This window comes from Vipera berus, assembly GCF_964194415.1.
Source record: "Vipera berus genome assembly, chromosome: Z".
NCBI classification, from domain to species: Eukaryota; Metazoa; Chordata; class Lepidosauria; order Squamata; family Viperidae; genus Vipera; species Vipera berus.
In genome coordinates this window covers 62,319,781-62,335,204 of record NC_138205.1, presented here as the reverse complement: position 1 = coordinate 62,335,204, position 15,424 = coordinate 62,319,781, and the positions used below count along the sequence as shown (strand labels likewise).

General features: G+C 40.1%; 1 protein-coding gene across 1 annotated transcript in view; it reads right to left on the bottom strand.

Annotated features, from left to right (window-relative positions):
• Window positions 1-5,995, bottom strand: part of LOC308678987 (uncharacterized protein C7orf57 homolog) — a gene marked incomplete at its 3' end in the record, with an annotated part of 151,161 nt that extends 145,166 nt beyond the window's left edge. The window contains exons 1-2 of the mRNA XM_081346216.1: window positions 5,763-5,995; window positions 4,859-4,915 (exon numbers count right to left, since the gene is read on the bottom strand). Coding sequence (XP_081202342.1) covers window positions 4,859-4,915; window positions 5,763-5,787 — 82 coding nt within the window. The 5' untranslated portion in view covers window positions 5,788-5,995. The remainder of the gene's footprint in view (window positions 1-4,858; window positions 4,916-5,762) is intronic.
• Window positions 5,996-15,424: the final 9,429 nt, after the last annotated feature.

Here is a 15,424-nt window from a genome sequence, read left to right as displayed (position 1 = left end):
CCTACATTTCCTGTTAAATTATAGGGTTTGGGCTATACTCGCCGTATAAGACTACCCCTCTTCCAACGCACACCAAATAAAAATTAAAAAACATCAGATTTGATTTTAATATGGTAATTTTAATTCAAATGCTTATGACATGCAGGTACTTAGTAGGAAAACTGTCACTTATAAACATAAGGCTGTTTGTCATCAAACATGTAAACATAAAACAGTGCAAGTAGATTAAACTTAATAATAATAATAATAATAATAATAATAATAATAATAATAATAATAATAATAATAATAATAATAATAATAATAATAATAATAATAATAAGAAGAAGAAGAAGAAGAAGAAGAAGAAGAAGAAGAAGAAGAAGAAGAAGAAGAAGAAGAAGAAGAAGAAGAAGTTGGAAGGGACCTTGGAGGTCATCTAGTCCAACCCCCTGCTAAGGCAGGAAACCCTATACCATTTCAGACAAATGGCTGTCCAGTCTCTTCTTAAAAACTTCCAGTGTTGGAGCATTCACCACTTCTGGAGGCAGGTTGTTCCACTGGTTAATTGTTCTAACTGTCAGGAAGTTTCTCCTTAGTTCTAGGTTGCTTCTCTCCTTGACTAGTTTCCATCCATTGCTTCTTGTCCTGCTTTCAGGTGCTTTGGAGAATAGCTTGGCTCCCTCTTCTTTGTGGCAGCTCCTGAGATATTGGATCACTGCTATCATGTCACCCCTCACCCTTCTCTTTGTTAAACTACACATACCCAATTCCAGCAACCGTTTCCTATTTTCCTAATTCACTTTTTCCCTTTTCCTAATTCACTCTAAAGCTTTCCCTGTGCAGAGCCTTAAGTAACACCAGCTGCCTGCAATTAGTGCAGGTTTTCATCCCACCAGGCTCAAGGTTGAGTCAGCCTTCCATCCTTCCGAGGTAGGTAAAATGAGGACTCAGATTGTTGGGAGCAATAAGCTGACTTTGTAATAATGCTGCTGGGGGGTGGGGTGAAAGCTCTAATAAGCAGGCATATACATAGAATGAAGGCTATTGCTAAGCACATTGATTTGTGCTTTAAATTGTAAGCCGCCCTGAGTCTTCGGAGAAGGGCGAGATATAAATGGGATTAAAAAAAAAGACCAAATGGGAGATCCGCTCCAGGTTTTCCAGCCAGCCCGCCCAGTTCCTGAGTCAAATGTGTCCTTAGAGCTAAGCAGCTGCTCTGGCTACGGCATTCCCCACCTGCCTTTCAAGTTGCTCTTGCATTCCCCACTTGCCTACAGCTGCTCTTCAACTTTAGAAGGAAAGACGCCCAGACCCCAGCCTGTAAAAAATCACAGACTGCAGCTTCTACTCCAATTGGTCCCGCTTTCCCTGCGCAGACTAAATGGAAGATCCGCTCCAGGTTTTCCAGCCAGCCCTATCCCTAAAGTTTCAGCACCCGGCATATAAGATGACCCCTGACTTTTGAGAAGATTTTCATGGGTTAAAAAGTCATCTTATACGCTGGAAACTACGGTATTTTTTGTTTATATATACAATAATACAATCTGGCAAGCCAAACTTACTGATCTGTTCGAATGTAGCCAAAAGAATAAATAAATCTTGTAAAGGGGCCCTATAGTAAGAGGAATAAGATATATAAGTACTATAATTTAGAATATATAAAATGTTAAAACATCGAGAGGGTCTATTTAAATGAAAAGTTTGCATATTTAAAGGTAATGAATTTTGATAAAACTATGACTGATAAGAGCGGTTTAAATACTGAGGGGAAACTAAGCTTCAGTAAGAATCTTGAAAACAGGACATATAATGATTTAATGATGACTTTTATAAATATAATGGAACATGTTAAAACATGTTATATGTTAAAGTTATTATATGCATAAATACTAAAAAATGTTTATATTTAACTTGGTTTGTACTGAAAATATTAAGTATTAATTAGACAAAATGAGAATATTACAGGAAGAAGAGAGGATCAAGAAATATATTACCAAAATATTAATTGTAGAAATTAATTATCATTGTTTTAAATATATGAACCCAGACAAAACACTGTTCACAAAGCACTAAAAGTTATTGTAATATATATATGTGTAATATATATGTGTGTAAACTTTTTGGATTGCCAACAAAGAATTAAAGGGAGACTAATATGGCCATTTCAAACTCATTTGTTCTCATCAGTCAGCCATACCCTTCTGAGATTCGAACCTGGGCCGATTGCACATTAGGCAATTGTTCTAACCTTTAGGCTACAGACTCTTTCTCGCTTTGTTAGCTGAGAGGCAAGGGAGATATGTGTTAAGTGTTTGTTAAGTATTTTAGAATACCTTGCTAGGCCCCAAACACGGGACAAATCTTATTGCCTGTTTCAGCCTAACCCAAGGCCATCCACAGGCTGTAGTCACACCAGTGACAGCTCATATTTGTGTAAATTTTTTGGATTGCTAACAAAGAATTAAAGGGAGACTAATATGGCCATTTCAAACTCATTTGTTCTCATCAGTCAGCCATACCCTTCTGAGATTCGAACCTGGGCCGATTGCACATTAGGCAATTGTTCTAACCTTTAGGCTACAGACTCTTTCTCGCTTTGTTAGCTGAGAGGCAAGGGAGATATGTGTTAAGTGTTTGTTAAGTATTTTAGAATACCTTGCTAGGCCCCAAACACGGGACAAATCTTATTGCCTGTTTCAGCCTAACCCAAGGCCATCCACAGGCTGTAGTCACACCAGTGACAGCTCATATTTGTGTAAATTTTTTGGATTGCTAACAAAGAATTAAAGGGAGACTAATATGGCCATTTCAAACTCATTTGTTCTCATCAGTCAGCCATACCCTTCTGAGATTCGAACCTGGAGCGACTGCACATTAGGCAATTATTCTAACCTTTAGGCCACAGGCTCTTTCTCGCTTTGTTAGCTGAGAGGCAAGGGAGATATGTGTTAAGTGTTTGTTAAGTATTTTAGAATACCTTGCTAGGCCCCAATAAGATTTAACCTCTGTATCAAAATCTTCATTGTAATTCCAATTTTGCCCATTTTTCATTTCCTTAAAAGTTGTCTACACCAATATCAGAGAAGGACAACCAGAGTAAATAAGACTCAATAACTAAAAAGTAAAAATGTTGATATTTCAACAAACATACAACTAATATAACCTATTACACTATAACAAATAGTAACTTTTTCCTTCTGCAAAAAATTTTCATAAAGGTTTTTATCCAAAGATCTTTTAAAAAATTCTAAACATTTTTTTCCATTTGACATGTCTTTCAAATATATACATAATGCCAGAACTATGAGATAAGTTGTAGCTTACCAAGATATTACTTCTTGCATGAACACCAGGATTCAGTAGAATTCTTTCTAATGTTAAGACTATCACGTTTAAGGGTTTCCAGTTTTGCGCAGTAGCACAACAGCTGAGGGATCGCAGGGCTCCACACCCTACAGCCGATTTCTGCCTACTAGTAAAGGTAAAGGTTCCCCCGCAAATGCGTGCTAGTCGTTTCCAACTCTAGGGTCCGGTGCTCATCTCCGTTTCAAAGCCGAAGATCCAGCGCTTGTCCGAGGACATCTCCATGGTCATGTGGCCAGCATGACTAGATGCCAAAGGTGCACGGAACGCTGTTACCTTCCCACCGTAGTGGTCCCTATTTTTGTACTTGCATTTTTACATGCTTTCAAACTGCTAGGTTGGCAGAAGCTGGGACAAGTAACAGGCGCTCACTCTGCTATGCGGCACTAGGGATTCAACCCGCCAAACGGCCGACCTTTTGACCGACTGAGCCACTGCGTCCCTTCTGCCTACTAGAGGACCCTAAATGGGCCTGAAGTTGCCCCATAGAGGCAACAAAGAAGGAAGGAAGTCCCGCTGATTGTGGAGAGATGGTGGTCGATCCAATGGGTTTGGGAGAAGCCCTCCAGAAACCAGCAGGAGAAAAGCTAGCTTAACTTCAGAGTCTAGCCCAAGCTACAAGTGCCCAAAGCCCCAAAGCACTACTTTCAGCTGACTATAAACAACGTGTTTGGTACTGGGTAAGAACAGTGATTTTCTCTCTTCTACTTGAAAATACCAAAAGGGCAAACTGAACCTCAGGTCAAAGTTCATGCCACAGGAACAGGAACAACTCCAAACACAAAAGCCCAAGAAGATAAAAAAGAACCACCACTCCCAGCTCCATGTCGTCCGTTGCCTCAGAGCCATAGTTCTGTCTGGTTCTGCAACTCAATAAACAAGAACCTTCTTTCCTGAAGCAGTCTCCATTTTGTTTATTCCTGGCTTGGACTAGACCCTGATGAAGATTTTTCTTTCAACAACACAATGCCATTTATTCAAAACAAAAGCATCTATGTAAAAGTACTTGACAGTTAGCCACATTAAGCAGGGTATGCTTTATTTCTGAGAAAATATATATAATGGAATGTTTATTATATCATAAATGCAAACTAATAAAAATTTAAATATAAGTAAATCAATAGCAGGAAAAATACATAGCCTGATAAGTATTGCACATATTTAACTTGTCTCCCAACTTTTCATTACTAGCTCCCTAGTAAAAGCAAAAGAAAAAAGGCTTTAAATTTTGTAAAGATTTTATATCTATTTAGTGCTTTCCACACGGAATTTCCATAGGAATCTGTTGCTATAATTATCATTTTCTGTACATTCCTATTCCTTTGGGTTAACAAAGGTGTAAATTGGGATCTGAAATGTTCAGTTTATTGAGTATATTTTACTCCGTGCTGCATATCTTATGATAACAATATTAAAATTAATTTAAATATAAGCTATCCTAGCATAATGGTTTAAAAAGACTATTATTCAGATAGTCTTCCCAGTTTTTTTTAAAAAAATCACATGTACTTGCCACATGGTGCATATCGATTTGTGGGTCCACACGACTCTTTATTTGTATTCCTCATACCTGTGCAGTGCAAAAAGTTTAAATTAAACATTTTGCATTTCATCAAACATTATTATGTTCTCTGCCCTATGGGAATAAATTCAAGTTTTTCCCCCCTTTAAAACCATTAGATTCTCTTCTGGTATATATCTCAGCAATTTATTCCAATCTTCTTTTCAATACTGAACTAAAGACTTATTGGTGATTTTAATTAGACTTAGACCTTTCTAGGTGGATAATAATCAGCCAGAATCCAGTATTTGGAAGGAACTTTAATGCCCAAATGGTTTACTAGACAATGGGCAGCAGAGCACAATCCTCACACTTTCATCTTTGCTGTCATTATTTGCACACCACAACACACACTCCTACTATTAGTAATACAGAGGGAAGGCAGGAAATAGAAATGGAGTTCTGCTTGTAATAGACAATAAAGCAGATATTCAACAGTTACTGCTGATTTAATATATCAATGAAATCTTATGCACTAATATTTTCCCAGATAAAAAGAAGTAGGGATGCGGAGAGAAAAAAGACACAAAAAAAATCACAATCTCTAAGTTCCCTGTTTTTATCCCATCAACTCTCACCAGTATTATTTCTGTAAAAGAAAATCATCTTGTATTATTTGACATCAGAATCAAGGGCATACCGTTGGGTCACTTCCGACCCAATGTTTTTAGTGTTAGGCATTGTCAGAAGCCCAGGTTGCCTGCCTTGCAAGCATGTTGTGAGGAAAAAATGAACTCTTTTCCTGACCTCGAAAGGGTGGGCTCCCACATGTGACAAAATAATGAGAAAGCTATACTGTATATTATACTGTACTTTATTGTGAATTAGATTATCATCTGACTAGCAAAAAGTGTACCAAGGATCACTGGAGGCAAACGCATTCGCTGACATCCACCGCCACTACCGTCGTCCGTGTCCCTGGTCGCGCCTGGGGTCGGGGAAGAGGTGACAGAACCTCTCGCACTCACTGCCTTCTCGCTGACCGGAAAGTTCGAAGTGAAACGAGTCGCGCCAGCGAAGAGGAGGGGGCGGCGGTCCTCAACGAGCTGTAACAACAAACGATCCCTATAGCAACAGAAAACATTACTCCGCAAGCCGCCGCCGCCGCCGCCGCTCACTAGCTTCTCGCTGGCTCTTGCTCTGGCAGTCCCTGGAGCGCGCGGAGAGAAAAATGCGATTAGAGAAAGGCGATCCTAATTGCCTCCCTTCAGCCAATCGAAACAGAGACCGACGCCGGTGATTGCTGGCTGCTTGGTCAAAGAAACGGTGGTGGGTGCTTATCAACCGCGCGAGGTGAGGCATGTTGTCCTACCTCAGATCACTGTATGGAGATCAAGATTCGTTGAGTTGCCCTCGCTCTTTAGCGTAACCTTGATTTTACAATCTTTGTTTTTTAACCGCTGAAAGGTTTTTAGCATTTGGAGGCAAGGGAGGAATGGCTGGAACTCTTCAGATTAATTATGATTATAGCAGTTGCTGAATTTTTTTTATTTTTTTTTAATTCCATTTGTATCCCGCCCTTCTCCGAAGACTCAGGGCAGCTTACAAGCTTAGCAGTAGCCTTCATTCTATGTATATGCCTGCTTATTAGGGCTTTCACACACACCCCAAGCAGCATTATTACAAAGTCAGCTTAATTGCCCCCAACAATCTGGGTCCTCATTTTACAGCATTCTACACAGACAGAAAAATATCCACCATCCTAAGAAACCCCAAGGACATAATTGGGTTAGAAAACCAAGGAGTATACAAAATCCCATGCACCACCTGCCCCACCACATACATCGGACAGACCAACAGAAGAATAAGTGCACGCATTGAAGAGCACAAAAACTCACTCAGAAAGGGAGAACAAACTTCATCCCTGGTCCAACACTTTGAAGCCACGAGACATGAAATTGATTTTAAAAAAACCAAAACTATCGCCAAAATTGAACATTTTAACAACAGAATAATCAGAGAAGCCATTGAGATAGAAAAACGCCCCCACAGCATGAATAAACGAGATGATACCTCTTGCCTACCAGCCATTTGGAAACCCGCCTTGATTGACAGACGAGGCCCAACCACCAAGAATGATACCAGACCCAAACTCATGATAACATCACATGACATCACCACCACACAACCATTCAAAAAGCAAATCCGAACCCACAATGATAACGAGGCATAACCACAAAACAGAAACCTAACTACAGCTGCAACATCAGCCACTTTAAACCCCTCCAAACCACACAATAAGCAAACTGACACCCACTATAAAAACATGGCACCACCACAAACACGAAGCGGAACAAAAGCAGCACAACTCACCAGCTCAGGTCTGGAGCTGGCATCTGAGACCAGCCCATCCACTCAGAACACACCCCCACCCAATCAGAACACACCCACCATTCAAAACACACTCCCACCCAATCAGAACACACTTGGTCCCCCACCCAATCAGAGCACACCTCCACCCACAGAACACACCCCCTCTGGCAGTTTAAAAAAGAGGAACAAACAGCCACATGCTTCTCCCAGAAGAAGGAAGCTAAAGCCACCAGCCTGATGATGACGGATGGGATTCCGTCGAAACGTTGAGCCTACACCTTTAGTTCTACGCGGGGAAAAACCCGAATAACCAAAGATCCGGCTTACAATTTAAGCACAAACCAATGTGCTTAGCAATAGCCTTCATTCTATGTATATGCCTGCTTATTAGGGCTTTTGGGCCCCCCCAAGCGGCATTATTACAAAGTCAGGTTGTTGCCCCCAACAATCTGGGTCCTCATTTTACCTACCTCGGAAGGATGGAATGTATATGTATATGTATATGTATATGTATATGTATATGTATATGTATATGTATATGTATATGTATATGTATATGTATATGTATATGTATATGTATATGTATATGTATATATGTGTGCATATATGTATATATGTGTGTATATATATATATATGACGCGGTGGCTCAGTGTCGATCAGATGGTCAGCAGTTTGGCGGGTTGAATCCTGAGTGCTGCGTAACAGAGTGAGCGCCTGTTACTTGTCCCAGCTTCTGCCAACCTAGCAGTTCGAAAGCATGTAAAAAATGCAAGTAGAAAAATAGGGACCACTATGGTGGGAACGTAACAGTGTTCCGTACGCCTAGTCATGCCGGCCACATGACCATGGAGACGTCCTTTCTCATGTCGGTTTAGAAGGCTTTCCCCGAACCAAACAAGCACCATCATTCCAGAGTCATTGGGGCACCCTTCTTTCTTCGCCGCCTCTCCGGGGCAACTTAGACCCATTTAGGGGTCCCTGACACAGCGAAACTAGCCACTGGGTACAGAGGTCCATGATCCTGCAACCGGGCCTTATGGTGCAAGACCGGAAGTCTTATTTTGTATATTTCAATACATAATAATTTCACACAATACATTAAAGTAAAGTTTAACTATTTCACTTTAAAATTAATTTATTTACAAGGAGAAAACATTTCATGAAATAAAATGTTTTATTTTTCCCATTTTTTTCTCATTTTCTGTCAGTTGCCAAATACCTCTGCTACTCACTACCTGCAGTCTGAACATTACTGCCTTTTAGAAAGGTTTTTTTTAAAAAAAAACCCTGTTATTTTAGCAGACCTTGAGGATGATTTTTGAACCAGCATGAATTATAAACAATGTAGATTTTAATTCTTTGTATTTTCCTGGTGTAATTTTTTTGTTATACATATTTTTGTTTTTATCAATTTATTTTTAATCTTTTGCATATTGCTGAATCACTTATGATTTGCAGCTTATAAGTAAATAAATCAAATAAACAAATGAATGACTGAATGAATGAATAAATAAATAAAGCGTACAACAGATGTACAGTTTTGGACAGTTTTATTTTCTTTTTGTTCCTTCTAAACTAATTCATCATATCCTAGTATGCCTATCTAATTGTAGTACATTATTTTTTCTGTCAAAATTATTGATTCTTGTATTCTAACTTTTAAAATAGTTATGCTATCAAAGCAACTTATAAGTAACATGAACAATAATTCATAAAATTGCAAGAAATATTTAAAAAACAGTACTTTCCCTCTTATGGTATCATCTTCATGAGCACTCCGTCATCATGGTTCTTTGCAGGGCAGAGTACATACCAGGTGAAGTAGATTGTGTAAAACATAAATTTTCTGCTTCCCTCCAAAACAATACAACACAGATTCCAGCTGTAGTGGATGCCTGCCTTCCCTATGGAATAGCATTCACTGAAGCTGATATAGCCCCAACTGTGCTGTGTTTTTATAGAATCTGTATTAAAAAATCTGGCATCTTTAAGAGGTCTTAGGGTAGAATTAGGTGATCTGTTCCCTCTATAGCAGGCATGTCAAACTTGCGACATCACGCGATGTATTGCGATTTTTCCCCCATTGCCAGCAATGGGATGGGCATGGTTTCAGCATGACGTATCAGGCCCATGGGCTGGCAGTTTGACATGCCTGTTCTATAGGATATTTTAGTCTTTTGATTATGACTGATTTCCCACTTGTAATGTTCTATTTTTATTATTGCTATTGGTGGTTGCTCTTTTCTAATTATTTTATGCTATTTTCTCCATAGTAAGTAAGCTTCCTACAGTTCAAATCAAATCAAATCAAATCTTTATTACAATCCAATACCAGTACAATGGCTTCCTGAAGTTATAGTATCAGTACTGGAAAGAAAGAGGGCACTATCACTTTATATTATTTTTTACTTTACTATGTATATTTGGGGCTATCAGTTTTGTTTTGTTTTGATTTGTTTTGATTTGTTTCCTGAAGAAAGGTCCTGCTTCAGCTAGTGCTGCCAAGAAAGCAGAACTCTTGACATTGGTATTGTTTCAAAAGGAATTTTTATTGAGAGACAGTGAAAGTAAGAAAGGCAAGGCAAGATCTGAATAATTCCTGTGTGAAATATTACATTAAAACTCCCCTTTCAAACCCCTCCCTGGTGCCCAACTGTCCCGTTTGACTTCAGCCAATCCACAGATGTGAAGTTGTTATGGGAACTGGAATGATAAAGCACAATTCTCAGGCATTTAAATTTCTTCCTGATCTCTTCCAGCAGAGTAGAGATAAAGCAGATGGCTCGAGGCACTTTCCTCCCCACTTTTCACACCCAGATACATCGAAGGTGAAAAGAACAAAGTAAAGGAAATACATCCCCCCCTCCCAATAGATCGCACCCCCCCTTCCTAACAGAATGGCAAAGCCCCAAGAATGAGGTTTCAGGGGATCTGACAGGTAGCTCAGGAACTTGGGAACCTCACTTTTCTTATGTACTTTTGTGTTACATGGAAATAGGATACTTTGATTTACTAATTATTGATTTCCATGTTTTCCGATTGGTAGAAAAGAAGATAATTGTAAGCTGGTTTCAGGCTGCTTTTGAGGAATTTAAGAACAAATATGGCCTTGCCCAGACATATCTTTAATCCTCAGTAGTCCATCATTTTTGCCAGTTCTTGAGTTTTATTTGCCTTATGCTCATTTTCAAATATCTTGCTCATTTCAGCTGTTCCCATTTGGATGATTAGAAGACTGCTTCTTTTTTATTCATCCACTTAAATTGATGTTGATGTTCCTTTAAATTGCTGTGGGTTTGTGTCAATTTGAAAGCTACACAGCTATATTTTTTAAGATAAAATAATAATCAACTTTTGAAGTCAACTTTGTTTACCTGATATCATATCATCTACATACTGAGATTTATATCAGGATTATTACAATTATTTTAGCAACAGTAATAAATTATGTATATACATAATTTGGCATATGTATGCCAAAACATTCAACAATATTTACTTCAATCAAGATAAATTAGGAAAAACAGTTAATTCCTCAGCACTTTAACTGTATAATGCAAACAATAGCAGGGAACTTGGTCATGCTGCTGAAAGTATTCTTATATTTCTCTTCTGGAAGTCAGCTTATATAAAATTCTATTTACTATCTACCAATTTCTTGAACTGACTTAATTAAGCCCAAGAGTTCTTATTTTAAAAGGGAGCACAAGACTTCTGGTTTGACATTGTGGCATGATGGGTGCAGGAAGACGTGGCTCCATCTTCTGCATTTGATTTCGCTTGGGGACCCTAAAAATGGTCGAAAGATGGGGACCCTAAAAAAGGTTGAAAGTCACCCCAGAAAGGCGATGAAGAAGGAGGGGACCCTCATTGATCGCGGGAGGGAGGCGGCCCTTCCATTTAATCTGAGGAAGCCCTCCAAACTGGCGGGGGAATGCCAGGCAGCCGTTCTCCAGAGGGAGGAGGAGAGAGAGAGGGAGGGAGAACGGCTGCCTGGCGTGTCACCAAAGAGAGCCGGTTTTGGGCGTACAGTGGCTGCTCGTCTCCCTCCAGACGAGAATGGCTGCCTGGGGCATCATGGATTTCTTTCCTTACCTTCCCCACTTGTTCTGAAGCTGCTTTCTGCTCAGACATGTTGCTCTTCTGCCAATGGCCCAACTGCCCACTTCAGCAGCCTCCCTCCTCGAGCCTCAGAGCTCCACCTGCTGCCATGGTTGGCCTGCCAGCCCCCACCTCAATGCCCTGTTCACCACCACCTAGCACGGCTGCCCTGGGGCTGCAGGGGCTGGCATGGGAAGGGCACACACTCCCACCACCATGCAGGGTAAGGTTGCCAGGCCCGCCCCCACCCAGATGCCCTCACCTCCCCCAAGTGTTTTTTTTTACTAACTTGCCTTTCAGCTGCATTCTGTTTCTCCTTTTGCTTCTTAGCCTTCACCGTGTGTTTGTGGGACTACCGGTTAAAAAAAATTCCATTAGACTAACTTCCATTAGACTAAGTTAGAAAGTCTCATGGAACTTTTTTTTGTCCCACAAACACGTGGCGAAGGCTGAGAAACGAATGGAGAAATGGAATGCAGCTAAAAGCAGGTTAGTAAAAAAATGCTTGGGGGAGGTGGGGGCATCTGGCCGGGGGCGGAGGCGGCAACCTACCCTGCATGGCTTCAGCAGGTGTCTGGCAGGGGGAGGGAAGCAACTGGTCTACTACCATGCTAGTGCCACTGCATTGCTTCTCTACCCCATGCACAGGCCCAATCCCACTCCTCACATGGAGTGCCCTGCTGTCCTATCCTCTCCCGGAACATTGATCAGCTGGAGCCCAGTGCTGATCCTGGTGCCTCTACAGAGCCCCAACAGCCCTGCAGCTCCAGCTGTCTCTTCCTAGGGGTTCTGTGGCACTGCCACCACTTCAACTCATTCCTCTCCACCCTGCTACGTGTACCACCTGCCAGGTGCTAGCATACCACTGGTGGCAAGCATACCATGGGTTGAAAAGTCCTGCTCTAGGATTTGTTAGTATTTATTATTTTTTGAAACTGTTTCTAATGGATCTTTGTATTGAGGTTTCAGCTGTTGTCCATCCAAACTGTCCATCCAATTTTCTTCCAGAAAAGCTTTGATTTTTAGTTTCTAAAATGTCTAAATGTTATTTCTTGAATTGCACAATTAGATTCCTCTAGAGTACTCTTGCTGAACAGAATTGCTGGCTCTTCGCCTACCAAATATTTTAGATAAAGCAGGATATCAGCCAATCTTTCCAGCAAAAATAAATTATATTACTTCCTCCTTTGTAGCCAGAGTCTTTTGGGGCTTGCCATTTATTTACCCAGTTTTTACAATAAAATCTCTTATATACCAGTGAAGATACCATGGATATAGTTCATCCTGCAGCACTTAGGCTGTATGGCTATTTTTTTAAATAAGCTCTACAAGTCTCAAACAGTGTCTCTTGGTAGATATCAAACCATAACAAGAAAGCTCCCAATTGAATGCATGCTAATAGGTACTATATTATTACATAAAATTCTCAGCTGAATTATTTGTTTGTTTGTTTATTATGTCCTCTGCTTTATATTATTTTTTAGAACTTAGTATTAAAGAAATGTTCCTGTATGTTAACATCACAGAGTTCATGGTTAATCTTGAATTCATTTCTCTTTAATACACTCCCCAAGCTTTTATTTTCTTAGATGGAAACTTTTCATTTTTAGAGTAACATGGATGTTGTTCAACTATTATTCAAGTTGGAAAGAAAAGATAATGAAATGGTTGATTGCTATGGAAAAATGACAGACTAAATTACCATTATGCTTACAAAGATCCTATTTGGTCATTATGCTCCACATTCATAAGCCTACTTATGAACAGATGAAAATGATAAAAATTAGCAAAAAATAAAATAGATATAAATACTGTGGTATTGGCCAAATGCTATTTGTAAGGAATATAAAAAGGAAATGTTCATAAGGACATGAGAACAGTTTAAAGGAAAGAAAATAGAGAAGGGGACTTCTGGTTTGCCGATGCAGCCAATGAGGCCGCTTGGAAGACAAGCTTCGTCTTCCACGTCTGATTTTTGCATCACTGGGGGACCCTGGAAAGGGTCAAAAGTCACCCTGTAGGGGTAACCAGCAAGGAGGGGATCCATGCTTGATCATGGGAGGGTGATAGACCTTTTGCCTGATCTGGCACAGCCCTCCAAACTGGTGGACAAAAGACCAGCTATAGCAATATGGATCGTCACTAGGCTGCAAACAACCAAAGTCAAACTTACCACCAGGCACCTATAAAGCAGCACAGATGAGACTGAGTGAGATCTGAACCTCTCTTCAATCCTAACTATTTTTCCCATCTGTATAACCTGCCCAAGGTATTTTCCCCTCTGTAGAAAGGGAAGGGAAACTCTATCCCACCCTCTAAAAACAGCAGCGACTGACTATCCAGGGGAGTTTAAAACATTGAAACAACAATCTGACTTTAATTGGATTTTTATCTTTCTAAAATTTGAGGACAAAAAAATTTCCTATTTTTATTGAAGATTTGGATTTTTACTTATAAAAAAGGTGTAAAATTGGAAAATGGACTATAAAAATCTTGGTCCTCCCTATTCTATTGTTTTCTTCTATTTCTTTGCACTGTTCATTTAAGAAGGCATTCTTATCTCTTCTAGCTATTCTCTGGAATTCTGCATTCAATTGGGCGTATCTTTCTTTTTCTCCCTTGCCTTTCGCTTCCTTCCTTTCCTCAGCTATTTGCAATGCTTCCTCAGACAGCCATTTTGCTTTCTTGCATTTCTTTTTCTTTGGGATGGTTTTGGTTGCTACCTGTTGTACAATGTTGCGAACCTCTGTCCATAGTTCTTCAGGCACTCTGTCTATCAGATCTAATTTCTTAAATCTATTTGTCACCTCTACTGGATATTCAACAGGGATATGATTTAATTCATACCTGAGTAGCCTAGTGCTTTTTCCTACTTTCTTCAGTTTAAGCCTAAAGTTTGCAATGAGAAGCTCATGGTCTGAGCCACAGTCAGCTCCTGGTCTTGTTTTTACTGACTGTATAGAGCTCCTCCATCTTTGGCTGCAGAGCATATAGTCAATCTGATTTCTGTGTTGACCGTCTGGTGATGTCCATGTGTAGAGCCATCTCTTGGGTTGTTGGAAAAGAGTGTTTGCTATGACCATTGTATTCTCTTGACAAAATTCTATCAGCCTGTGCCCTGCTTCATTTTGTACTCCAAGGCCAAACTTGCCTGTTATTCTGGTTATCTTTTGGCTTTCTACTTCAGCATTCCAATCCCCCATGATGATAAGGACATCATTTTTTGGTGTTAGTTCTATAAGGTACTGTAGGGCTTCATAGAACTGGTCAATTTCATCCTCTTCAGCACTAGTGGTTGGGGCATAGAGTTGGACTACTGTGATATTGAATGGTTTGCCTTGGATTTGAACTGAGATCATTCTGTCATTTTGAGGATTGTATCCCAGTATTGCTTTTCCTACTCTTTTATTGACTATGAAGGCTACTCCATTTCTTCTGAGGGATTCTTGCCCGCAGTAGTATACCTGATGGTCATCTGAATTAAATTCACCCATTCCTGTCCATTTTAGTTCGCTGATACCTAAGATGTCGATGTTCAGTCTTGTCATCTCTTTTTTGACCACGTCCTGCTTTCCTTGATTCATGGATCTTACATTCCAGGTTCCTATGGAGAAAAAATCTTTACAGCATCAGACTTTCCTTCACCACCAGACACATCCACAGCTGAGCGTCCTTTCGGCTTTGGCCCAGTCGCTTCATTCTTTCTGGCACTACTAGTACTAGCCCTCTGCTCTTCCCCAGTAGCATATTGGATGCCTTCCGACCTGAGGGGCTCATCTTGCAGCATCATATCATTTTTGGTACTGTCCATAGGGTTTTCATGGCAAAGATACTGGAGTGGGTTGCCATTTCCTTCTCCAGTGGATCACATTTTGTCAGAACTGTCTGCTATGACCTTTCCATCTTGGGTGGCCCTGCATGGCATAGCTCATAGCTTCATTGAATTACGCAAGCCCCTTCGCCACGACAAGGCAGTAATCCATGAAGGGGGGGAGATCTATATGATGATTTAAAAACACAGATATGGAAGGGGAATTGGCAAAGAAAGGAAGCTAGAATAAGGCTGAAGAAAATTGGGGTTTTGATTTATTAGTAAGGATTAA